We start from the raw sequence: 26,994 nt of genomic DNA, 5'->3' as shown, positions 1-26,994 counted from the left end.
TTTGTAAAAACTTCGCAGTGGTGGTGGCGCTCCTCACCAATCTCCTCCGCAAAAATGCTCTTTTCTCGTGGTCCCATGAGTATAATGCCGGTTGTTATTGAGCAGCTCACCCGTTCTGACTGCTCCTAAAACCTGTAATCCCTTTAAGTTAGAAGTGGATGCTAGTGACACTGGGGTCGGAGCGGTTCTCCTCCAAGAAGGTGATGATAATATAGACCATCCTGTATGTTACTTTTCCAAGAAGTTCCTGAGGCATCATCTGGCATACAGCACCATCGAGAAAGAAGCTTTAGCCTTGATGTTGGCATTACAACATTTCGACGTCTATTTAGGTGACGGCCCTCATCCGATACTAGTATTTACTGACCACAACCCTCTTGTGTTTGTACAACGCATGTGCAACAAAAACCAGAGGCTCATGCATTGGTCTCTGATTTTGCAGAGCTTTAATTTATCCATTCATCACAAAAAGGGAATAGAGGGAATGTGGTTGCAGACGCTCTCTCTAGGTGTTGAGCTCCGCCCTAGAGGTTAGTTTTTGTGTGTGTGTGTGGGGGGGGGGTGTTATGTCCATGTGTATTTGGGGGTTGTTTTGTTATGCATGTGTGTTCAGTGTCTCTTCTAGACAGAGTTGCGCTGCCCCGACAGGGGGTGGTTTACAGACTGAGACCTGTGTCGCGGAATGTGGAAGTGAATGGAATGCGGATGCTGTTGGAACGCAGAAAAATAAAAATGGATCATTCGTTTGCACCAGGCGGCGTTCTGGTTCTAATTCTTATGTGACTCGTTTGCCGTCTGTTTTGTCGAAACCTGATTGTGCTCACTTTGGACCATGGTTGTAAACCCTAAATAGTAGATTAGCTTTCTGTGGACTTTATTTCTGAGGCATTTTGTTGCAGCTGTTCATTGTTTTTGTATATATTATAGTTTTGTATGGTGCATGTCCAGGTCACCCCTGGTTGGGGTTGGTGGCTGTTTGATTTGTCATTTGGTGTAGTGGTTATTCTTTTGTTTTGGGTTTTCAGCCTTAGCCGAAGGCAACACGGTGCCTTGGTGGTTAGCACGTTTGCCTCTCAGCACTGGGGTCTTGGGTTCAAGTCCCTATCTGAGTGGAGTTTCCATGTTCTCCCCGTGTCTGCGTGGGTTTCCTCCGGGATCTCCGGTTTCCTCCCACAGTCCAAAAACATGGAGGTTAGGTAAATTGGCAGTCAACAAAAAATTCTCCCTGAGTGTGTGTCTATGTCTCTATGTTCAATAAAAAAAAAAGTAGTGTCTGTGTGTGTGTGTGTGCGCGCACATGAGCTTGTGTGCCCAGTGGTGGATGGTGCTCTGCCACTAGGGTCTGTCCTCTCTCCCCTTCCTGCACCCCATTCAGTCCCCCAGGGGACTGTGGCTTCCGGTAGAGAGTACGCTGTGCGCAATTGGCTGCCGCTTCTCGCCGGTGTGTGTGTGATTGGTTGTCTGTGACTTGTACCTGTGTTAAATTGTAAAGCGCCTTGGGAATTTGGAAAGGCGCTATATAAATCGAACATTCATTCATCATTCATTAGCCAACCTGAAGACAGTGGGGTTTCACATTTATGTTTATACATACATATATATATATATTCCCGTTATGGTTATGTCAACTGATAATCTGTCTCACCTGTGAATCATCTCGTAATCACGTGGGGCTAATGTGGTTTGTCTATTTAATGTGCGCTCGCGCAGTGTCCTGTTCTCGTCATTGTCTAAAGTCTACACGTTGCTGTGTGAGTTTTTTGTTATCTGTGCGCTATTGGGCAATCATTGTCAAAATTAAAAGTGACGTCAGTCATAAAGGAAGGATTTTGTGTCTCGTCCTTCGCCGACCCACGAGCGTCACAGAACAACGAGCTGTCAGAGACACCAAAAGATGCCAGGCTACGCCACCCGGCCAAAGAAGGCACTTTGCCCCAGTAAGCGGCACCACCGCTCTTCCTCCTCTGCCCCGCGCCGCTTAACCCCACCGACTCGGGAACAGCTGATGGAGGACCCTGAGTGCTCTTACCTGCTGTGTGCGGCACGGGAGACCTCCATACCCGAGTTGGCGGAGGAGTACCGCCGGACAGCTCCGCGGGTGTGGGAGGAGAGGCATCCCTCTCCTTCTCGGGAGCTCTTGCCCCTGCGGAGGGGTGTCCAGGAGCTGGAGGAGGACCCCCCCCCCCCCCTTCCCCCGGTCGAGAGGAAGGCTCCTCCCCGCACCAAGGATCTTCGCCCACGCAAGAACAGCTGGAGAAGGACCCGGTGTGCGCCCTCCAGCTGGCTGCGGCCAGGAGGGTAGAAGAGAGAAACCCCAAGCTGGCGGAGACCTTCTGGCAGGTCGCGGTATGGATTTGGCAGGAGCTACACTCCCCTCCTTCCCGCGTCCCCTCGCCTCCGGAAAAGGGTCCCAATATGATCAGCGTCATGGACTCGACCCCGGAGACGGAATTCGGGGAGGAGGACTCCGAGGAGGAGGCAGAGGAAGAGGATTACCCTCCGTCTGTTTACTCCGCTCCCACCATTGACTATGTTGGGGAGGGGGAGGAGGATGAGGAGTACCCTCCGTCCGTCTGCGACGACACCACCGTCGACTACGATGAGGATCAACCTCCGTCCATCTGCGGCGACGACACCACCGTCGACTACGGTGAAGAGGAGGAGGAGGAGGAGTCAGAAGAGGAGGACTACCTCCCTCCGCCTGTAGGTCCCTCTCCTACGGTACAGGAGGACGACGCGTCCACCGTAGATTACGGCGCGGAGGACTATTCCCCGTCCGTGGGGTCTGGCATATCTGAATACACGGAGAGGGATCCCTACACGGAGGACGAGGAGGAGAGCCTTCCCTCCTCCGTGGGAACTGTAAAGGGGCGGAGGACTCCGGGGGAGAATGCGTCCTCCAGATCTTCCAGGGCCAGCCCCATGGACTGTTCCCGGGGTGAGAGCCCGGCAGAGTCCATGGAGGGGATCCTGGAGGGTGAGGAGGAGATGATGGACTGTGAGGAGGAGCTCCCTCGCGCTGCACCCGGCACGTCCGCCAGCCGCGCTGCACCTGGCATGTCCGCCCGCCGCGCTGCACCTGGCACGTCCGCCCGCTGCGCTGCACCCGGCGGAGGGTTCGCAGCGAAGGCAGGAGGGGGACTGCCCAACGCAGCACCAGCAGCTCCGGATCTCTCTCCCCTACTCGCTCTCCTCCTGGCGCGAAGCCTGGCGCCTATATCGTGTGTATGTGTAACAGTGTTTTGTTAGTCTCCCCATTTGTGTGCCTAACCCATTTTTCCCTCTTGTGCCACTGTGTGTAAACGTGCCTGTGTGTGTGTTTGTGAATGTTCCGTTTACTGTGTCTAACGTCTTTTCCCCGGTTTTCCCAGGGAGGGTGTGCTAGGCGATTCATGACGGATGCTTCGCCAGGGGCAGTCACCTCCCAGACGCAGGACTGAGCGCGTCGGATCCGCCCATCGTCGTGGGTTCGGGGCACTCGGTCCTGTTGGCACCCTGGGATGAGTAGTGCCCTTGGAAGGGGCTTCTGTCACGTTGAGGACCCCGGCCCCTCCCTTTTGGGCGTGTGTTTACGTAGTCTACGTGCATCGTCTGCGTCTGTGGATATCCATGGTTATGGCTCTGTCATGTGATAATCTCGTAATCACGTGGGGCTAATGTGGTTTGTCTATTTAATGTGTGCTCGCGCAGTGTCCTGTGTTCGTCGTTGTCTATAGTCTGCATGTTGTGTGCTTTGTGTTTGTTCTTCGTGCGCTATTGCGCAATATACGTCAAATAAAACGTGTTGTTCGGACCAGAGACCTGGACTCGTGTCTTGTCCTTTCTCCAGCGCCCCAGCGTCACAGAACGACGAGCCGACAAGAGACACCAATATGCCAGGCTACAAAACGAAGCCGAAGAAGGGGAAGAAGCCCTGCAAGCGGCACCACCGCTCTTCTTCCTCCCCCCCGCGCCGCAAAGCCCCGCTGACTCTGGCACAGCTGGAAGAGGAACCGGTGTGTGCGTCCCTGCTGCGTCAGGCTCGGGAGCATGACAACCCCGAGTCTGCGGAGAAGGTCCGCCAGGAGGCGGTGCGGCTGTGGGGAAAATATCACCCCTCATCCTCCAGGGATCCCTCACCCCTGCGGGTGGGCTCCTTTGTGTTCTGCGGGATGGAGAGGACCCCCGAGAGCGAGTTTGGGGAGGGGGACTCTCCAAGCGAGGAGGAGGAGTAGGAGGACGAGGAGGAGACCTACCCTCCGTCGCTATACGACGCCTCCACTGTAGACTACGGTGGAGGGGAGGAGGAGGATGACTACCCTCCATCAGAGGACTCCGCCTCCACCGTGGACTACGGTGGGGGGGAGGAGCAGGACGACGAGGAAGAGGGCTACCCTCCGTCGCTATGCGACGTTTCCACCGTCGACTATGGTGAAGAGGAGGAGGAGTCGGAGGAAGACGAATACCTCCCTCCGCCCGTAGGTCCCTCTCCCACCGTAGAGGAAGGCGGGGAGGAAGAGGAGGAGGACTCCTATACGGAGGAGGAGGAGGACAGTCCGCCCTCCTCTGAAAGAACAGTCGGGACTACGAAGGGGAGTCCACCCTCCGATCGTTCTGGCGAGAGTGCGATGGACTGCTCCCAGGGTGGCAGCCCAGAGCAGTCCATGGAGTGGAGCCAGAGGTCAGAGGAGGGAATGGACGTAGCAGAGGAGCTCCCTCGCGGCTCGCCAGACGTGTACGCCGGCCGCGCTGCACCGACGCGTACGCCAGCCGCGCTGCACCCGACGCGTACGCCAGCCGCGCTGCACCCGGCGCGTCCGCCAGCCGCGCTGTACCGGGCGGTGGCTTCGCAGCACAGGTCGGAGGAGGACCGTTTGCTGCAGCTCCCGATCTCTCTCCCCTTGTCGCCCTACTCCTGGCGCGTAGTCTGGCGCCTGTTTCGTGTGTGTGTTTGCCAGTGTTCGTAAGTCTACCCGTATGTCTACCAAATCCCTTTTTCCCATTTATTCCTCTGTGTGTAAGTGTTCCTATGTGTATGTTCGTAAATGTCCCGTTCAACCTGTCTACCGTCTTCTCCCCTGTATTCCCAGGGAGGGTGTGCTAGGCGATTCGTGACGGACGCTTCGCCAGGGGCAGTCACCTCCCAGACGCAGGACTGAGCGCGTCGGATCCGCCCATCGTCGTGGGTTCGGGGCACTCGGTCCTGTTGGCACCCTGGGATGAGTAGTGCCCTTGGAAGGGGCATCTGTCACGTTGAGGACCCCGGCCCCTCCCTTTTGGGCGTGTGTTTACGTAGTCTACGTGCATCGTCTGCGTCTGTGGATATCCATGGTTATGGCTCTGTCATGTGATAATCTCGTAATCACGTGGGGCTAATGTGGTTTGTCTATTTAATGTGTGCTCGCGCAGTGTCCTGTGTTCGTCGTTGTCTATAGTCTGCATGTTGTGTGCTTTGTGTTTGTTCTTCGTGCGCTATTGCGCAATATACGTCAAATAAAACGTGTTGTTCGGACCAGAGACCTGGACTCGTGTCTTGTCCTTTCTCCAGCGCCCCAGCGTCACAGAACGACGAGCCGACAAGAGACACCAATATGCCAGGCTACAAAACGAAGCCGAAGAAGGGGAAGAAGCCCGGCAAGCGGCACCACCGCTCTTCTTCCTCCCCCCCGCGCCGCAAAGCCCCGCCGACTCTGGCACAGCTGGAAGAGGAACCGGTGTGTGCGTCCCTGCTGCGTCAGGCTCGGGAGCATGACAACCCCGAGTCTGCGGAGAAGGTCCGCCAGGAGGCGGTACGGCTGTGGGGAAAATATCACCCCTCATCCTCCAGGGATCCCTCACCCCTGCGGGTGGGCTCCTTTGTGCTCTGCGGGATGGAGAGGACCCCCGAGAGCGAGTTTGGGGAGGGGGACTCTCCAAGCGAGGAGGAGGAGTAGGAGGACGAGGAGGAGACCTACCCTCCGTCGCTATACAACGCCTCCACTGTAGACTACGGTGGAGGGGAGGAGGAGGATGACTACCCTCCATCAGAGGACTCCGCCTCCACCGTGGACTACGGTGGGGGGGAGGAGCAGGACGACGAGGAAGAGGGCTAACCTCCGTCGCTATGCGACGTTTCCACCGTCGACTATGGTGAAGAGGAGGAGGAGTCGGAGGAAGACGAATACCTCCCTCTGCCCGTAGGTCCCTCTCCCACCGTAGAGGAAGGCGGGGAGGAAGAGGAGGAGGACTCCTATACGGAGGAGGAGGAGGACAGTCCGCCATCCTCTGAAAGAACAGTCGGGACTACGAAGGGGAGTCCACCCTCCGATCGTTCTGGCGAGAGTGCGATGGACTGCTCCCAGGGTGGCAGCCCAGAGCAGTCCATGGAGTGGAGCCAGAGGTCAGAGGAGGGAATGGACGTAGCAGAGGAGCTCCCTCGCGGCTCGCCAGACGTGTACGCCGGCCGCGCTGCACCCGACGCGTACGCCAGCCGCGCTGCACCCGGCGCGTCCGCCAGCCGCGCTGTACCGGGCGGTGGCTTCGCAGCACAGGTCGGAGGAGGACCGTTTGCTGCAGCTCCCGATCTCTCTCCCCTTGTCGCCCTACTCCTGGCGCGTAGTCTGGCGCCTGTTTCGTGTGTGTGTGTGCCAGTGTTCGTAAGTCTACCCGTATGTCCACCAAATCCCTTTTTCCCATTTATTCCTCTGTGTGTAAGTGTTCCTATGTGTATGTTCGTAAATGTCCCGTTCAACCTGTCTACCGTCTTCTCCCCTGTATTCCCAGGGAGGGTGTGCTAGGCGATTCGTGACGGACGCTTCGCCAGGGGCAGTCACCTCCCAGACGCAGGACTGAGCGCGTCGGATCCGCCCATCGTCGTGGGTTCGGGGCACTCGGTCCTGTTGGCACCCCGGGACGAGTAGTGCCCTTGGAAGGGGCATCTGTCACGTTGAGGACCCCGGCCCCTCCCTTTTGGGCGTGTGTTTACGTAGTCTACGTGCATCATCTGCGTCTGTGGATATCCATGGTTATGGCTCTGTCATGTGATAATCTCGTAATCACGTGGGGCTAATGTGGTTTGTCTATTTAATGTGTGCTCGCGCAGTGTCCTGTGTTCGTCGTTGTCTATAGTCTGCACGTTGTGTGCTTTGTGTTTGTTCTTCGTGCGCTATTGCGCAATATACGTCAAATAAAACGTGTTGTTCGGACCAGAGACCTGGACTCGTGTCTTGTCCTTTCTCCAGCGCCCCAGCGTCACAGAACGACGAGCCAACAAGAGACACCAATATGCCAGGCTACAAAACGAAGCCGAAGAAGGGGAAGAAGCCCTGCAAGCGGCACCACCGCTCTTCTTCCTCCCCCCCGCGCCGCAAAGCCCCGCCGACTCTGGCACAGCTGGAAGAGGAACCGGTGTGTGCGTCCCTGCTGCGTCAGGCTCGGGAGCATGACAACCCCGAGTCTGCGGAGAAGGTCCGCCAGGAGGCGGTGCGGCTGTGGGGAAAATATCACCCCTCATCCTCCAGGGATCCCTCACCCCTGCGGGTGGGCTCCTTTGTGTTCTGCGGGATGGAGAGGACCCCCGAGAGCGAGTTTGGGGAGGGGGACTCTCCAAGCGAGGAGGAGGAGTAGGAGGACGAGGAGGAGACCTACCCTCCGTCGCTATACAACGCCTCCACTGTAGACTACGGTGGAGGGGAGGAGGAGGATGACTACCCTCCATCAGAGGACTCCGCCTCCACCGTGGACTACGGTGGGGGGGAGGAGCAGGACGACGAGGAAGAGGGCTAACCTCCGTCGCTATGCGACGTTTCCACCGTCGACTATGGTGAAGAGGAGGAGGAGTCGGAGGAAGACGAATACCTCCCTCCGCCCGTAGGTCCCTCTCCCACCGTAGAGGAAGGCGGGGAGGAAGAGGAGGAGGACTCCTATACGGAGGAGGAGGAGGACAGTCCGCCCTCCTCCGAAAGAACAGTCGGGACTACGAAGGGGAGTCCACCCTCCGATCGTTCTGGCGAGAGTGCGATGGACTGCTCCCAGGGTGGCAGCCCGGAGCAGTCCATGGAGTGGAGCCAGAGGTCAGAGGAGGGAATGGACGTAGCAGAGGAGCTCCCTCGCGGCTCGCCAGACGCGTACGCCGGCCGCGCTGCACCCGACGCGTACGCCAGCCGCGCTGCACCCGACGCGTACGCCAGCCGCGCTGCACACGGCGCGTCCACCAGCCGCGCTGCACCGGGCGGTGGCTTCGCAGCACAGGTCGGAGGAGGACCGTTTGCTGCAGCTCCCGATCTCTCTCCCCTTGTCGCCCTACTCCTGGCGCGTAGTCTGGCGCCTGTTTCGTGTGTGTGTGTGCCAGTGTTCGTAAGTCTACCCGTATGTCTACCAAATCCCTTTTTCCCATTTATTCCTCTGTGTGTAAGTGTTCCTATGTGTATGTTCGTAAATGTCCCGTTCAACCTGTCTACCGTCTTCTCCCCTGTATTCCCAGGGAGGGTGTGCTAGGCGATTCGTGACGGACGCTTCGCCAGGGGCAGTCACCTCCCAGACGCAGGACTGAGCGCGTCGGATCCGCCCATCGTCGTGGGTTCGGGGCACTCGGTCCTGTTGGCACCCCGGGACGAGTAGTGCCCTTGGAGGGGGCATCTGTCACGTTGAGGACCCCGGCCCCTCCCTTTTGGGCGTGTGTTTACGTAGTCTACGTGCATCATCTGCGTCTGTGGATATCCATGGTTATGGCTCTGTCATGTGATAATCTCGTAATCACGTGGGGCTAATGTGGTTTGTCTATTTAATGTGTGCTCGCGCAGTGTCCTGTGTTCGTCGTTGTCTATAGTCTGCACGTTGTGTGCTTTGTGTTTGTTCTTCGTGCGCTATTGCGCAATATACGTCAAATAAAACGTGTTGTTCGGACCAGAGACCTGGACTCGTGTCTTGTCCTTTCTCCAGCGCCCCAGCGTCACAGAACGACGAGCCGACAAGAGACACCAATATGCCAGGCTACAAAACGAAGCCGAAGAAGGGGAAGAAGCCCTGCAAGCGGCACCACCGCTCTTCTTCCTCCCCCCCGCGCCGCAAAGCCCCGCCGACTCTGGCACAGCTGGAAGAGGAACCGGTGTGTGCGTCCCTGCTGCGTCAGGCTCGGGAGCATGACAACCCCGAGTCTGCGGAGAAGGTCCGCCAGGAGGCGGTGCGGCTGTGGGGAAAATATCACCCCTCATCCTCCAGGGATCCCTCACCCCTGCGGGTGGGCTCCTTTGTGTTCTGCGGGATGGAGAGGACCCCCGAGAGCGAGTTTGGGGAGGGGGACTCTCCAAGCGAGGAGGAGGAGTAGGAGGACGAGGAGGAGACCTACCCTCCGTCGCTATACAACGCCTCCACTGTAGACTACGGTGGAGGGGAGGAGGAGGATGACTACTAGGGTTGTCCCGATCCGATATTTGGATCGGATCGGCCGCCGATATTAGCAAAAAATGCGTATCGGTATCGGATCGGCAGGCACGAGAAAATGCCGATCTAGACTCCCGATCCAGTTTTTTTGAAAGTCCGATCCGGGTTTTCCAGCGCATCCATTTAGATAATCCATTCCAGTTTTTGCTGTGGTTTTGCCGGTGAGAGTAAAATCCGGTCCGCATTTTCCAGCACACGAGCATAGCGTCTGCCCCAATTTAGCTCCGCGGCATCTCCTAACCATTAGGACCGCCGTGTAAATTTGAAGTTATCGGTAAAAATGTCAGTTGTGTGGGATAATTTTACCTTAAAGGATGACAAAGACGAAGAGGTAGAGTGCAACATATGCCACAGTAAATCAAGCGTGGTGGTAAAGCTGTAAGAACTTTTAATACAACCAATCTAATCAAGCATTTAGCGAAATACCACCATAAACAACATGACGAGTTTCTAAAGAAAACCGAAGACAAAAAGAAAGGTCCTACACAACTAACACTGGCAGAAACGTTTGAATTGAAGGGAGTGTATAGATGGGGATGGAGCAGCAAAGTGTGGAGTAGAAGGCATTTTGCTTTTAATTAGTTTACGATATGTGCACGGATTTTTTTTTAAGCTTTGGTTTACACTTGTTCAAGAGCACTAATGGATGTTAATAGACTATTTTCCACTTTTTTTGTGTGTTTTGCTTTTTTAATATAATTTACAATATTATTTGCACTTGTGGCTTTTTAATCCTTGGTTTACTGATGCTATTTCTGTTTGTTATTTAATATTTTGTCTATTTTGAGTTTATTAATTGCTAAATAAACAGGTCAGTTTCTCCTTACCAACCATTGTGTATTATTCAAACACACCTAATTCAGCTGGCTACTTGTTATCAAGAGTAAAACACTTTTCAACATGAGTTTGACAACAAAGTAAGTTGGCTAAATAACTTTAAACTTTAATACATGCTCGGACAGGCCGGTGTCGGTATCGGCCGATATCGGTATCGGATCGGAAGTGCAAATAAATATCGGTATCGGATCGGAAGTTCAAAAAGCTGGATCGGGACATCCCTAATGACTACCCTCCATCAGAGGACTCCGCCTCCACCGTGGACTACAGTGGGGGGGAGGAGCAGGACGACGAGGAAGAGGGCTAACCTCCGTCGCTATGCGACGTTTCCACCGTCGACTATGGTGAAGAGGAGGAGGAGTCGGAGGAAGACGAATACCTCCCTCCGCCCGTAGGTCCCTCTCCCACTGTAGAGGAAGGCGGGGAGGAAGAGGAGGAGGACTCCTATACGGAGGAGGAGGAGGACAGTCCGCCCTCCTCCGAAAGAACAGTCGGGACTACGAAGGGGAGTCCACCCTCCGATCGTTCTGGCGAGAGTGCGATGGACTGCTCCCAGGGTGGCAGCCCGGAGCAGTCCATGGAGTGGAGCCAGAGGTCAGAGGAGGGAATGGACGTAGCAGAGGAGCTCCCTCGCGGCTCGCCAGACGCGTACGCCGGCCGCACTGCACCCGACGCGTACGCCAGCCGCGCTGCACCCGACGCGTACGCCAGCCGCGCTGCACACGGCGCGTCCACCAGCCGCGCTGCACCGGGCGGTGGCTTCGCAGCACAGGTCGGAGGAGGACCGTTTGCTGCAGCTCCCGATCTCTCTCCCCTTGTCGCCCTACTCCTGGCGCGTAGTCTGGCGCCTGTTTCGTGTGTGTGTGTGCCAGTGTTCGTAAGTCTACCCGTATGTCTACCAAATCCCTTTTTCCCATTTATTCCTCTGTGTGTAAGTGTTCCTATGTGTATGTTCGTAAATGTACCGTTCAACCTGTCTACCGTCTTCTCCCCTGTATTCCCAGGGAGGGTGTGCTAGGCGATTCGTGACGGACGCTTCGCCAGGGGCAGTCACCTCCCAGACGCAGGACTGAGCGCGTCGGATCCGCCCATCGTCGTGGGTTCGGGGCACTCGGTCCTGTTGGCACCCCGGGACGAGTAGTGCCCTTGGAGGGGGCATCTGTCACGTTGAGGACCCCGGCCCCTCCCTTTTGGGCGTGTGTTTACGTAGTCTACGTGCATCATCTGCGTCTGTGGATATCCATGGTTATGGCTCTGTCATGTGATAATCTCGTAATCACGTGGGGCTAATGTGGTTTGTCTATTTAATGTGTGCTCGCGCAGTGTCCTGTGTTCGTCGTTGTCTATAGTCTGCACGTTGTGTGCTTTGTGTTTGTTCTTCGTGCGCTATTGCGCAATATACGTCAAATAAAACGTGTTGTTCGGACCAGAGACCTGGACTCGTGTCTTGTCCTTTCTCCAGCGCCCCAGCGTCACAGAACGACGAGCCGACAAGAGACACCAATATGCCAGGCTACAAAACGAAGCCGAAGAAGGGGAAGAAGCCCTGCAAGCGGCACCACCGCTCTTCTTCCTCCCCCCCGCGCCGCAAAGCCCCGCCGACTCTGGCACAGCTGGAAGAGGAACCGGTGTGTGCGTCCCTGCTGCGTCAGGCTCGGGAGCATGACAACCCCGAGTCTGCGGAGAAGGTCCGCCAGGAGGCGGTGCGGCTGTGGGGAAAATATCACCCCTCATCCTCCAGGGATCCCTCACCCCTGCGGGTGGGCTCCTTTGTGTTCTGCGGGATGGAGAGGACCCCCGAGAGCGAGTTTGGGGAGGGGGACTCTCCAAGCGAGGAGGAGGAGTAGGAGGACGAGGAGGAGACCTACCCTCCGTCGCTATACAACGCCTCCACTGTAGACTACGGTGGAGGGGAGGAGGAGGATGACTACTAGGGTTGTCCCGATCCGATATTTGGATCGGATCGGCCGCCGATATTAGCAAAAAATGCGTATCGGTATCGGATCGGCAGGCACGAGAAAATGCCGATCTAGACTCCCGATCCAGTTTTTTTGAAAGTCCGATCCGGGTTTTCCAGCGCATCCATTTAGATAATCCATTCCAGTTTTTGCTGTGGTTTTGCCGGTGAGAGTAAAATCCGGTCCGCATTTTCCAGCACACGAGCATAGCGTCTGCCCCAATTTAGCTCCGCGGCATCTCCTAACCATTAGGACCGCCGTGTAAATTTGAAGTTATCGGTAAAAATGTCAGTTGTGTGGGATAATTTTACCTTAAAGGATGACAAAGACGAAGAGGTAGAGTGCAACATATGCCACAGTAAATCAAGCGTGGTGGTAAAGCTGTAAGAACTTTTAATACAACCAATCTAATCAAGCATTTAGCGAAATACCACCATAAACAACATGACGAGTTTCTAAAGAAAACCGAAGACAAAAAGAAAGGTCCTACACAACTAACACTGGCAGAAACGTTTGAATTGAAGGGAGTGTATAGATGGGGATGGAGCAGCAAAGTGTGGAGTAGAAGGCATTTTGCTTTTAATTAGTTTACGATATGTGCACGGATTTTTTTTTAAGCTTTGGTTTACACTTGTTCAAGAGCACTAATGGATGTTAATAGACTATTTTCCACTTTTTTTGTGTGTTTTGCTTTTTTAATATAATTTACAATATTATTTGCACTTGTGGCTTTTTAATCCTTGGTTTACTGATGCTATTTCTGTTTGTTATTTAATATTTTGTCTATTTTGAGTTTATTAATTGCTAAATAAACAGGTCAGTTTCTCCTTACCAACCATTGTGTATTATTCAAACACACCTAATTCAGCTGGCTACTTGTTATCAAGAGTAAAACACTTTTCAACATGAGTTTGACAACAAAGTAAGTTGGCTAAATAACTTTAAACTTTAATACATGCTCGGACAGGCCGGTGTCGGTATCGGCCGATATCGGTATCGGATCGGAAGTGCAAATAAATATCGGTATCGGATCGGAAGTTCAAAAAGCTGGATCGGGACATCCCTAATGACTACCCTCCATCAGAGGACTCCGCCTCCACCGTGGACTACAGTGGGGGGGAGGAGCAGGACGACGAGGAAGAGGGCTAACCTCCGTCGCTATGCGACGTTTCCACCGTCGACTATGGTGAAGAGGAGGAGGAGTCGGAGGAAGACGAATACCTCCCTCCGCCCGTAGGTCCCTCTCCCACTGTAGAGGAAGGCGGGGAGGAAGAGGAGGAGGACTCCTATACGGAGGAGGAGGAGGACAGTCCGCCCTCCTCCGAAAGAACAGTCGGGACTACGAAGGGGAGTCCACCCTCCGATCGTTCTGGCGAGAGTGCGATGGACTGCTCCCAGGGTGGCAGCCCGGAGCAGTCCATGGAGTGGAGCCAGAGGTCAGAGGAGGGAATGGACGTAGCAGAGGAGCTCCCTCGCGGCTCGCCAGACGCGTACGCCGGCCGCACTGCACCCGACGCGTACGCCAGCCGCGCTGCACCCGACGCGTACGCCAGCCGCGCTGCACACGGCGCGTCCACCAGCCGCGCTGCACCGGGCGGTGGCTTCGCAGCACAGGTCGGAGGAGGACCGTTTGCTGCAGCTCCCGATCTCTCTCCCCTTGTCGCCCTACTCCTGGCGCGTAGTCTGGCGCCTGTTTCGTGTGTGTGTGTGCCAGTGTTCGTAAGTCTACCCGTATGTCTACCAAATCCCTTTTTCCCATTTATTCCTCTGTGTGTAAGTGTTCCTATGTGTATGTTCGTAAATGTACCGTTCAACCTGTCTACCGTCTTCTCCCCTGTATTCCCAGGGAGGGTGTGCTAGGCGATTCGTGACGGACGCTTCGCCAGGGGCAGTCACCTCCCAGACGCAGGACTGAGCGCGTCGGATCCGCCCATCGTCGTGGGTTCGGGGCACTCGGTCCTGTTGGCACCCCGGGACGAGTAGTGCCCTTGGAGGGGGCATCTGTCACGTTGAGGACCCCGGCCCCTCCCTTTTGGGCGTGTGTTTACGTAGTCTACGTGCATCGTCTGCGTCTGTGGATATCCGTGGTTATGGCTCTGTCATGTGATAATCTGTCTCACCTGTGAATCGTCTCGTAATCACGTGGGGCTAATGTGGTTTGTCTATTTAATGTGCGCTCGCGCAGTGTCCTGTGCTCGTCGTTGTCTATAGTGTTTGCTCGTCGTTGCTTTGTGTTTGTTCTTCGTGCGCTATTGCGCAATATACGTCAAATAAAACGTGTCTCGTCCTTTCTCGTCCTTTCTCCAGCGCCCCAGCATCACATTGAATGTATTTATTTTACAGAAACTACTACTACCACTGTTATTGTTTATCACTAATATTAAGAGCAGTTTCTGGTTCTACCATGCAAAAGTTTTAAAAGGCTATATTTTCATTTGCACTTTATCAAATCTATTTTTACAGTTTTTTAAATTATTTGAAACATTTCCATTGAACATTTAGATTTTTTTTTTTAGATTTAGATTTTATGGCCACAATTTAATTTATTGAATTGTCTATTTTTTATTAAGATGTGTGTGCCATATTTTTGTCAATTGTAATTTTTTCACCGCAATCAAAATTTGTCCTCTGCTTTTAATTAAGAACCCCTGATCTAGACATTTTCTGTAAAAGTGCATTACCATTTATTACCGTATGAAGGCACTGTTTCTTTAAAAGCAACACTTGAAAATGTTATTAAATACGATTATATATGACATTTGAAACCAATGTTTATCATTTACCGTCTTTTCTGAGTTTTTCACTCTGGCCTTTCATGACGAATGTCACAAAGCATCCAAAAGAATTTTTCACCGTGTCCATCTCGATACGCCACTCAGGCTGCTGTAACCTGTAAATCCGCGCGTTCGTTAAATAATCGCATTAAGACAGGGGTCTCTGCACAAGTAGTTATAAGGGAAATCAAAATGCCATGAAGACCACAATGCCAAAGATTATGCGGTAGAATTAATATACTGGTTCATATGAAAGTTATAGCTACTGTTTGTGGGTGCAATACGCTTAAATCAAACACCACATTTCCAATTACGGGATCAGCTTTTCGCCCGCTTTCCTTGCAAACTAATGAGAGAAAATGAATACATGTACAAACGAGAGAGATTATAAAATGGATGATAACTAGATGTCACGAAAGAGTAGGGGCAGCGGAGATTAAAGGACGAGAGCGTGCACAAAGCATGGGTGGCGCGCAAAAATCCTGTCTAGCGAAATCGGTGTCCAGTTTCCATCTGTAAAAGACAGAGTGACAGGACCTCATCAACAGGTACGTTGAGCTTGATAATTCATAACTTACAAAGTATCTTTATAATATTTCGTACACATTACACAGGCCTATAAATGTAGATATAGGCGCAGTAACGAAATTCTGAAAGATTAACGGCTGACTAATCTCTTTATCGTACGATGAGACTGGACAAAATTATATTTCTTTTACATCTTTACTGTTTCCATTACATTGGATTACGCGCTACGTGCAGCGTCTGCGCAAAGTTTTATCAAGAAAAAACTATGCGCATTTGCATAAAACGTGTGCGTGGAAATTCGTAACCTGATATTCCTGTGACCGGCCTCTTGCCTTCTTCCGTTTTTTCCGCTCTTCTTGCACTTTTGGGTCTTACGTGTCCTGTAAGTTATCTTATTTAGTCGAGGTTGGCGAAGCAAGGACAACAAACAAAGAACAAAAACAAGCTCTGACGCTACTGTTTCCACGGCAAATGTACACGAAGAGCTTCAACTTATTCATGCACATTATACATATCATCCATACGTTTGGTTATTCTGTGTGGCCTGGGGCATGTTGAAACTAGTTGTCTTTTTAGATGGTGGAGTTGGTCAGAAGCAGTGAACTGTCTTCTATTATATGAATGACCTTAGTACTTGCATTTGTATGCTGCATTGCATGGCCAGCACACAGGTGGAGCGAAAGTTTACCTGGGCTGCAAAAATCAATATTTTACCAATATCCAACAGCAAACCTCTTACAGGGTTATTTGCACTGCAAGCCCATTTTCCCAGTTCTCACAGCATGGAAGAACACAATGATTGAGACAAACTCAGAGACTGTAACTACAATTTCAGACATCTTAGCAGTTTGGTGGTGGGCAGGAGGTGTGGTTACTTCAACCATGGGATTTATGGATTATCTTCAGCAATTAATCTCATTATGTGTGTGCTGGAAGTGAGAGAAGGACTGTGCTGTGTGGGACATTGCAAAAGAGTGCTAATGTATGAGAGACTATTCCTGCATAGTTATTGTATTTTGTCTTATGTTATTACCAATGTGCTTTGATGCTAATAATATCCTTGCCCTGGTTATATATGCGTCCTAGAATTGTATTCATCTCTCAGGGTTGGGTTACTAGCATCTGCATGTGTATGTTGACTTAATAGTGTGTCTCTGAGACCTAAAGGCTAGACTTTTTCTGTGTTTCAGCATTACTAGGCAGGGTAGGTGGAAAGGAGAGATGGTTTTGAATATTAGGAAAGAAAGAGAAATGAATGAGAGAGATGGAGAGAAAGAGATAGAGTGCAGAGAGTAGAGGGATGGAGACAATATCATTTGGGTGAAATGAAAAAAATGGGGTCAGATTAAAACAGATGGGCGGAGTTTTGGATCAGAAGCAGGAGAAGCTCTGTGTAATCTCTGTAATCTCTTGCTTTGTGACAGAATGCCCTCTGCTGAATGTGTCTCTCTGTTTTTATTCCACATATGACCAGCCATGCGACTGAACATCCTGCAGCACCGCATGCAGAGGGCTGCAGAGCATGAGGGGGAACCTGAACATGAGGGAGAACATGAGGGGGAACCTGAACATGAGGGGGAACCTGAGGAAGAGCCCACCCCTCCCCCACATCACCATCTCCCTCCTCATCATTCCCACAACTTCATGGAAATGAAGAACAAGTTCTTCAATGAGCTAGGGCACCTTCCAAGTAATATGCCTGGATCAGCTAACATTAAATTATGAAGCTTGCCAATAACTATTTCCAAAAACTGACATACCATATTTGATTCCAAAATATTTAATAATATACAAAATAAAAATGTTTATAATTCTTTGTCTTTATAATGACTCTCACTTATTTCCTTATTCCAATTATTTGCATACATTCTATCCATCACCACAGATCACAAGATTAGATGTAAGTCCTGATAACCATCTCTATTCATTTTTTCCATTTCCATTTCCCTTTTCATACTCATCCATCCATTCATTCATCATTCATCCAACCATCCACACGTGTGCATGCAATCAATAACATTATTTTTCTTTTCTCAGTACCCATGTGGGCTACTGGAGCTATAGTGGTTGTGGTCCTTGCCCTGGTTGGCTGCTTGGCCTTTTGCATGTATAAGAAGTGCTTAGGAGGGAAGAAGAAAACCAAGAAAGCAAGAGAGAGAAAGGTTGGGCGTGTACGCAGGAAGAATGAGGCAGAAAGTGAACCAGCTCAGGTGAGAGAGTCAGCAAAGTATACTTTACATCTTTGTGGGGTAACTGTTGTAAATCCATAAATTTTGAGCTCTGGACCTGGATCAGGAGGACTTTACACAGAACAGTGTACTTTAGTCAACTTCCAGCTGCACTGAATCTCTGATTCAGACATTTGAAATAATTCTAACTCAATTATTCAGGAGGAGACTAAGAAGGATGAGGGTGAGGAAAAACAGCATGAATATTTTGGAAAACTGGAATACACTCTGGACTACAATTTCACAGAGAATCAGGTAATTTTGTAATGGCACAAAGGAATTTTCTATTTTAAGTATGTTGCTTTGCATAATCTCTATTCTAGAAAATAACATATGGATATACTCAATTTATCCAAGTGTTTATTTATATAGCACTTTTCCAAGTGGGCCTACAAAGTGCTTAACAAAAAATACAGCAAAAACACTACATAAAAGCAAAAAAAAATAAGATATCACAATCACATGCATAAAAAATGCTAGCCATGACAAACCTTAAATGCTACACCATAGAGGTATGTCTTTAGTCTTTTTTTAAACAACTCCTTAGACCTAGCAAGTTTAATGTCTAATGGCAGACTATTCCAAAGTTTTGGAGCACATACAGCAAAAGCACAATCCCCCTTTGTTTTCTCTTAGTCATTGGAACTACTAAAAGCCATTGGTTAGAGGACCTCAGTGACCTAGCATTAGAATAAGGGTCAGAAATATATAATGGTTCATCCCCATGCAAGGCTTGGTAAGTCAAAACCAAAATCATAAAAACTACCCTTTGGGCAACAGGCAGCCAATGCAGTGAAGCCAACACAGGTGAGATATGCTCCCTTCTTTTGGCACCAGTAAGCACTCGAGCTGCTGCATTCTGGACTAGCTGCAACCGTGTCATATCTCCTTGACTAAGACACATAAATAAGGCATTGCAGTAATCAAGACGTGATGATACGAAAGCATGAATAATTCTTTCTGTATCTTGGAATGAAAATATTTTCCTAATTTTTGCTATATTTCTCAATTGAAAGTAGCAGCCCTGAACCAGCTTCCTTATATGCACTGCAAATTTTAACTCTGAGTCAAAAATTACTCCCAATAAGGATAAGAATTTATCTATAAAGCCAGTGGGCCAATTTCCTTCTTTACATCCCTGATCACATTTGGAGGTCCCAAAATCAACACTTCTGTTTTTCCTTCATTTAACTTCAGGAAATTACAGGCCATCCAATCCTTAATGCTCTGAATGCAATCAGTTAGACTCCTCAATCTACTGAAATGATCTCTTTTTATAGATAAATAGAGCTGTATATCATCAGCATAAAAAAGATAAAAATGACTGTCACGTAGGGCAACGCCCCCTCTCGTAGCTGTCACTCTGGGTTCCCTCATGTCCGTGTTCCCTGCCTGTTTGTCCCGCCCTGCTTGTTTGTTGCCACACCCCAGTGTCATTGTTATCACCTGTTCCTTGTTTCGGTTCTATGTATATAAGTCCCGTCATTCCCCAGTCGTGTCATCCGTGATTTTGTCTGCTTTGTGCCTAGTGCCTTGTCTTCCAGTCGGATTGTACTTTGTTCTTCTGTTCGCCGTTTTACGTGAGTCTGCTCTGTGTTTCAGTTATCCGTTCCGTGTTTCCCCGTTGTGTTTAGTCCTTTTCTGAAATGCCCATCTACCTTACCTGTTCTGGCTGCCCTCCTGGTTTGACCCACGCCTGTCCTTTCGACTCTGATTTTGGTATTCCCTTCATTAAATCTCGCTCATCTCAGCATTTGTGTCCGTCTCCTCGCTCCGTGGCGCAAGCCACGTTACAATGACATAAAAATGGCATATCAAATTTTCCAAAGGAAGCATATATAATAAAAATAAAATAGGACCAAACACTAATCCCTGTGGAACTCCACAGGAAATATCAGCATAAGAGGACAGATTGTCACCAACAGACACCATAAATATTTCCAAGAAGGTGACATGATATGGCAACTTAAATGAAAAGTGGAATGTGATTGATTGAAAAGTACACTTCTGAGTCATGTCTGGTTTATTATATTTATGCTTAGAAAGATGAACAATTGTTTTTTTTGCCATCCTAAACATTCACTTTTAACCCCATTTTGTTCAGCTCATTGTTGGCATCCTTCAAGCCCAGGACCTGGCTGCTATGGATATAGGTGGCACCTCTGACCCTTATGTCAAAGTGTACATGCTTCCTGACAAAAAAAAGAAGTTTGAGACAAAAATCCAGCGCAAGAACCTGTGTCCTGTTTTCAACGAGACTTTCATGTTCAAGGTGGGGGCATCCTTCCCTCATTGCACATGTCTTATTGTCAGGTTGCCTGGTTGTCATTTTCTGTAACCTTTAGATGCTTCAAAACAGCAGAGTCTACACAAAAATACAAACCACAGATAACTAACTACAACATAGAGGTCTTAAATATCAGCCACAACATTAAAACATTGAGAAGTAATGTGACACTGTTACAGTGGCATCTTGTCATGATCAGTCCTGCCCCTAACTTGTTAAGTGTATCTTTGTTTACCTTTGTTTATTTTGCAATGTGCTATCTGTCAGTCTTAGTCCCTCCTAGCTTTATGTAACCCCTCATTTGTATTTCCAGGTGTTTCTTGATGGTTTTCTTTGGTTTGTCTGCTCTCTGTGTAGTCAGTACTGGTTATTGTGAAGTTTGTTTCTGGTTGTGATTTGTGAGTTTCTGGATATGAGGTCTGTTTCAAGTTATCGTTGGTGTGTTCCTAGTAGTTGATTGGTCTTTGTGTTTATCTAGACTCTGTTTATCTCCTTATTGTTTATATTAGGTTATCTTTAAGTCAGTCATCATTTTGTTTGTATTAATATTAGGGGTGGGATGTGGAAAAATTATTATTATTATTTATTATTAAAATTATTAATTATTATTAATTATTCAAATTAATTAGAAGCTTTGTAATTAATTAATTGAAATTAATCGCATTTCAGTATTTAACATGAGAAATATTAATTTAAGTTTGAATGATGAGTAGATGAGTGCAGAAAACAGAGCAAACTGTTTTCAGAACACTGGAAATTCTGACCAAAAATGTTGTTTAATTTTGGAAGTTTTGCTCAGGATATTGGAAGAATAAGAATAATTGAAGTAAATCAGAAGATGTTTTTTAATACCATTTTGATGGTATACTTTTTCTTTAATTTTCCAGGCCTCTGCCACAGGCATCTCCATAGTTCCTAGAAGTGGTCTTCTGCATGCTCAAAGCAAATGACTGAATCTTCCATTCATCATCTATAATATGAGCTGTCTCACCAAAATAATTCTTGTTGCTAACAGAGGTCCAGTGATCCCCAGTCAGAGCCACGTTTGTGGCGCTCTTCACAATAACCTTTTACTTCTCTTTCCTCATCATAGAGCTGCTGGATTTTCTTCGACATTGTCTTTCTGGACGGCAGTTCATAACTTGCATCAGTTGACGCAATTTGCACCACTTCTTGTAAGCCTTTATCTTCAAATAATGTGATGCGTCAAGTATAAACGCCTCCGCCGCTCGCGCGAGGTGTGCGGAGTCGCGCGCTACGGTCACTCACGAAAGTTTAATCCAGTCCTAATGGTCCAATGAAGGTGATTTAAAGACTAGGACATTTGCTCACAAAAAAAAAAACCTGGGACGCCCGGGACAGGATGTGAAATACATGTCCGAGGCAGTGTTGCCAACTTAGCGACTTTGTTGCTATATTTAGCGACTTTTCAGACCCTCTAGAGACTTTTTGTAGTAAAAAGCGACTAGTGACAAATCTAGCGACTTTTTGTGGTTTTGTTGTAGACTTTTGGAGACTCTGAACCAGAGACCGTATATATATACACGCTCTTCAGTTGCTGTCCTCTGGGGCGGGTGTTGCCGTGAGCCCTGCCCCACAACACTCAACAACAACTCTCACACTCAGAGCAGACCCTCACCGCTCCACGTCCACACTGCAAATGAACTGCGCATGCCCAAAGCTGCCGCTGACGCCCCGCCCCGTATTTATAGAGCGGGATGAAAATATAAATGCTTTAGTCTTCACCTCATTCACCACGTAGCCGGTCACTCGGCTCGAGAGAAATCTCAGGGCAATGGTCTGCTGGGAAACCGTGGATTCATTCAGGCATTCATGTGCATGTTACATTGAGATGTACCCACCTAAACATGGTTGCAGACCAAGTACACCACTTCATGACAATGGTATTCCATAACTCTTCTAATAGGATAATGCACCCTACCACACTGCAAAAATTGTTGAGGAATGGTTTGAAGAACATGACAACGGATGAGGGTGATTTGCTTGGCCAAGTTCTCCTTATCTCAATCTGATTGACCCACTGTGGGATCTTCAGGAAAATCAAGCCTGGTCCATGGAAGCATGGGGGTGGAAGCATCATGCTTTGGGGGTGTTTTTCTGCACATGCGACAGGACGACTGCACTGTATTAAGGAGAAGATGACTGGGGCCATGTATTGCAAGATTTTGGGGAAGAACTCAGTTAGGGCATTGAAGATAAGTCGTGGCTGGGCCTTTCAACATTACAATGACCCAAAGCACACAGCCAGGATAACCAAGAAGTTGCTCCGCAAGAAGCCTATCAAGGTTCTGGAGTGGCCTAGCTAGTCTCCAGACCTAAACCTTGTAGAAAATCTTTGGAGGGAGCTCAAAAGCGACAGCCCAGAAACCTGGCTGATCTGGAGAAGATCTGTGTGGAGGAATGGGCCAAAATTCCTGCTGCAGTGTGTGCAAACCTGGTGAAAAACTACATTTACATTTATGGCATTTGGCAGACACCCTTATCCAGAGCGACTTACATTTTTATACAAGTGAGCAATTGAGGGTTAGGGCCTTGCTCAGGGGCACCTCAGTCATGGTCTCAGGTCTGGGAATCGAACCTGCGACCCTCCAGTCACAAGACCAGTTCCCTTACCACCAGGCCATGACTCCCCGGAAGCTACAGGAAACATTTGACATTAATTGCAAACAAAGGCTACTGTACCAAATATTAACATTGATTTTCACAGCTGTTCAAATACTTATTTGCAAATACTTATTTGCTCATTAAATGCTGCAAAAGTGTGAATAACGTACGAATAAATATTTTGCTGTCTCTCATTATCTGTCTTCAGATCCCATTCAATGACCTGGCTGGGCAGACTCTGGTCTTGCAAGTGTTTGACTTTGATCGGTTTGGTAAACATGATGTGATTGGAGAGATCAAAATACCCATGAACAGCATAGACCTGGCACAGCCCATCCATGAATGGAGAGACCTGATTGGAGGAGAGAAAGAACAGGTAAGTAATGCGGTTTCCCTCAGTGCAAAGCTGTCTGTCTGGTTGAGCAGAGTAGTCCATCATGTACTCCTGTCCTTAGTGCCCATCATCCAGTTCAGAGCTTTACTATAACACAGCACAGCCAGGTAGTTGAGGACAGGACAAAGAAGGACGGGAAGACACAAATGTGGCCTAGATGGTGATCCCTGAGCTTTGGATTAGTAAAAATCTGCAGAGCAGAGTAATCATGGGCATTTGCAAGCCACCTACTTTCCGGCTTTCTTTTCTTAACAGCAAGAAAAACTGGGTGATATCTGCATCTCCCTGCGATATGTTCCCACATCTGGGAAGCTCACGGTGTGTGTGATGGAAGCCAAGAACTTGAAGAAGATGGATGTGGGCGGTTTATCAGGTCAGTGGTGTGATCTACAGCAGGGGTCTATAGCACGGGTCTATAGCAGGGGTCTATAGCATGGGTGTGTAGCATGGATCTATATTGCATGGGTCTCCATTTCTGCCTGTGCTCCTCTGCAGAGCCTAAAACATCCCTCACTCTAATGTCCAAATTCTAATGAAGAAAACTAACTGGATGAATTTTGTTCAATAAGGGAACTGACCTTTGCAGAGAAGTAAGATGATGGTAAGATCTACAGGACGAGTGGTGGCAGTACATGTTCTACAGGGTCCTAAACACAGGGATGATAAAGCTCTGCTGGTGTTGATCCTCATCACTACTCCGTTTGGAGCATGGTGTGTTTTGTGACTGTAATGTATGGTCTTGCATACATTTTCACCTCTTAGATCCTTTTGTAAAGATCGTCTTGCAGCACAATGGAAAACGTCTAAAGAAGAAGAAGACCACAGTGAAACAGAACACGCTGAACCCATACTTTAATGAGAGCTTCAGTTTCGAGATCCCCTTTTCTCAGATACAGGTAAGAACAGATAAATCTTCCATACAAATTTGCTGCACTGAACTTTAACAAATGGAATAATGATGTACATGAATAAAATGATTACCCATGCCCAGACATCACAGTGGTGTTATTCTTAGTTAAATACATCACAAGAAAATTATTTTGGAACAGGTTATTGAATATACAATCAGTTCTAACTCCATATCCACTGTCTATGTATTTTGCAGAAGGTCCAGGTGGTGATCACTGTGTATGACTATGATAAACTGGGCAGTAACGATCCCATCGGGAAGTGCTGGATTGGCTACGGGGCTAGTGGGGTGGGCCTTCGTCAGTGGTCTGACATGCTTGCCAATCCCAGGCGCCCTGTGGCCCAGTGGCACACCCTCCTGCCGGAGGAGGAGGTGGATGCTGCCCTGAAAGCACCTGTCCGCTAGACAGACAGCTACAGCATGCAAAACTTACTTGTGCAAAACTACAATTTAGAGTGGTGCAGCCACACAGAGAACATGCACATACAAAATCACTTCAAAGATTACATAAACCTATATTGTTAACCTTCTTGTTCAAGTATATATGTAATCTAATAGCTGCTTGCTAACTATCAACCTGAGGACCTAGCAATGGAGTTACACACCTAGAAACATCTTCAGCTGAACTTAAAACTGCAATTTTGGCAGTGCACACGTGTCCATTTATTAAAACCTTTTGTTTCTCACACCATTGTGTGAATCTGTTTCTTTTACCACCCAGAACAGAAATATCCATACATAAGGAGCATTCTTAATTTATGTTTCTATTTGTTGGCATTTATTTTGGACATTTTCGTGTTGGAGTATGTCTAAGTATGACTGGTGTATTCGGATAAAGACATTCAAACAGATTTTTTTTACAATGCTATAACTCTCTAATAAACTCAGATAGGACAACTTTGTTTTTACATCATGGGTCATTTTAAAACAGTTGATTAACTTGGCCCTGTTTGAACTGCTGAATGATTGGAATGTTAGGCCATAATAGTCAGTAACATGAATGGAGGGAATCATGTTGTATGGTTGTTTTGCAAATAAAAGAGACAAAGTAAAAAAGACAAAAGAAAAAAATTCTAACTACACACCATGTGAAACATGTTCGAGTCAAGTTCCATGAATATTATAGCATAAAAAAGTAACCAAAAGCATATGAACTTTTACCCATTGTGTAGAACACATATATTTTGATATAATAACATCTGAGATCTGTGTCTTGCACATTTATTAATGTCTTATGGTGTATATAAAGTAAATAAGGTGTACAACTAAATTAACTTAACACAGGAAATGTGGGAAGTTGTAAAAAAAAATGCTTAACCTAGGTGTATGTACGTTCCTTAACTGTGCTGTATATGAGTGTGCTGGAAGTGTGTTTTTGTCTATAAATGTTTTGTTTGCATATTGTCTATTATTGTATACGTCTATAAATTGTCTATGGCATCGTTGGCAAGTTGTCTATAAATGAAAGAACACTGTGATGTTTGGTGTCTTTGTACAATGTTCTGAAATTTCTGTAAATACTAAGACAGTGAAAACATTTTCTTTTCGAGTTACATCATAGGAGCAACATAGGAGCTTTGTGTACTAGTGGCTTCTAGAGGGCAGTGGTGCGCTGTAGCCGAGCATGGGTCTGACACCATTGATTCTGCCAAGTTGAGAGTTCTGCTTACGGGGTGATATGGGGACAAAACAAGTGTAGAGATGTTGGGGTGCAGATGAGTGAGTGGCAAAGGAACACTGGCTCTTGAATAAATGAATGTTTGATATAGCGCCTTTCTGAATTCCCAAGGCACTTTACAATTTAACACAGGTACAAGTCACAGACAGCCAATCACACACACACCGGAGAGAAGTGGCAGCCAATTGCACACAACATACTCTCTACCAGAAGCCACAGCCCCCTGGGGGACTGAATGGGGTGAGAGGACAGACCCTAGTGGCAGAGCACCATCCACCACTGGGCATACAAGCAAACACACACAGACACTACTTTTTAATTGAACATAGAGACACAGACACACACCCACACAAACAGGGTGAACATGAAAGCTCCACTCAGATAGGGACTTGAACCCAAGACCCCAGTGCTGAGAGGCAAACATGCTAACCACCAAGCCACCGTGTTGCCCTTGAGAGAGGGAAAAGCATACAAAGCACTTAATCACCTCCCTCCTCCACCTTAGCAGAGGGTCTAAAATTCATCCTGTTTTAACCCTCAAATTAAAACAGTACGAACGTGTGAGTGTGTTATGAAACAGCATCAATAGTATGAGGAAGTTAGGGACTTAAATTTCTAGGCATGTGAAATCATATTCTGCAGGACACCAATCTAGTTGATAGACTTATAGATTACTTTATTAATTCCAGAGTGAAATTGACATATTGCAGTAGCTTGATTTGTGAGGTCACATACTGATGTTGGATGAGAAGGCCTGGCTCTCAGTCTCCACTCTAATTGATCCCAAAGGTGTTCTATCGGTTTGAGGTCAGGACTCTGTCACGCTGGTCAAGTTCATCCACACCAGACTCTGCCATCCATGTCTTTATGGACCTTGCTTGTCATGTTGGAAGAGGAAGGGGCCAGCTCCACACTGTTCCCACAAAAGTTGGTAAGTCCAAAACGTCTTGGTATGCTGAAGCATTCAGAGTTCCTTTAAATGGAACTAAGGGGCCAAGCCCAGCTCCTGAAAAACAACCCCACACCATAATCTGCCCTCCACCAAACTTGGCATTTGGCATTCAATTGGCATAATGCAATCAGACAAGTTCTGTTCTCCTGGCAACCGCCAAACCCAGACTTGTCCATCAAATTGCCAGATGGAGAAGTGTGATTCATCACAACAGAGAACGTGTATCCACTGTTCCAGAGTCCAGTGGTGGCGTGCTTTACACCACTGTATCCGACGCTTTGCATGGCACTTGGTGATGTATGGCTTGGATGCAGCTGCTCGACCATGGAAACCCATTCCATGAAGCTCTCTGCACACTGTTCTTGAGCTAATCTGAAGGCCACAAGAAGTTTGGATGTCTGTAATGATTGACTCTGCAGAAAGT

At 48.6% G+C, this 26,994-nt stretch overlaps 1 protein-coding gene across 3 annotated transcripts; it reads left to right on the top strand.

Moving 5' to 3' along the window:
* Positions 1 to 15,081: 15,081 nt before the first annotated feature.
* syt5a (synaptotagmin Va) lies at positions 15,082 to 25,397 on the top strand. Of its 3 annotated transcripts, none has more exons than XM_076996331.1 (10): positions 15,082 to 15,516; positions 16,971 to 17,186; positions 17,382 to 17,396; positions 17,534 to 17,706; positions 17,887 to 17,979; positions 19,829 to 19,996; positions 22,845 to 23,012; positions 23,286 to 23,403; positions 23,793 to 23,926; positions 24,136 to 25,397. In XM_076996331.1, the coding sequence occupies exons 2-10, from the start codon at positions 16,973 to 16,975 to the stop codon at positions 24,343 to 24,345; spliced, it is 1,293 nt and encodes a 430-aa protein (XP_076852446.1). In that variant the 5' UTR covers positions 15,082 to 15,516; positions 16,971 to 16,972; the 3' UTR covers positions 24,346 to 25,397. The 3 variants fall into 3 exon arrangements, with proteins under 3 accessions (XP_076852446.1, XP_076852450.1, XP_076852447.1); XM_076996332.1 differs by lacking the exon at positions 15,082 to 15,516 and adding an exon at positions 15,828 to 15,969; XM_076996335.1 differs by lacking the exon at positions 17,382 to 17,396.
* The last annotated feature ends 1,597 nt before the right edge of the window (positions 25,398 to 26,994 follow it).

The sequence above is a fragment of the Brachyhypopomus gauderio genome, chromosome 2, assembly GCF_052324685.1.
Source record: "Brachyhypopomus gauderio isolate BG-103 chromosome 2, BGAUD_0.2, whole genome shotgun sequence".
NCBI classification, from domain to species: Eukaryota; Metazoa; Chordata; class Actinopteri; order Gymnotiformes; family Hypopomidae; genus Brachyhypopomus; species Brachyhypopomus gauderio.
The sequence above is the reverse complement of the archived record's forward strand: the minus strand, read 5'-3'. Positions and strand labels throughout refer to the sequence as shown.

Bases quoted from the DNA above. Each gene is read 5' to 3' on its own strand.
- syt5a (XM_076996331.1), top strand. From the start codon at position 16,973: ATGCGACTGAACATCCTGCAGCACCGCATGCAGAGGGCTGCAGAGCAT. The intron at 17,707-17,886 runs GTGAGAGAGTCA...TCAATTATTCAG, and splicing joins CAGAAAGTGAACCAGCTCAG to GAGGAGACTAAGAAGGATGA. The intron at 17,980-19,828 runs GTAATTTTGTAA...CATTTTGTTCAG, and splicing joins ACAATTTCACAGAGAATCAG to CTCATTGTTGGCATCCTTCA.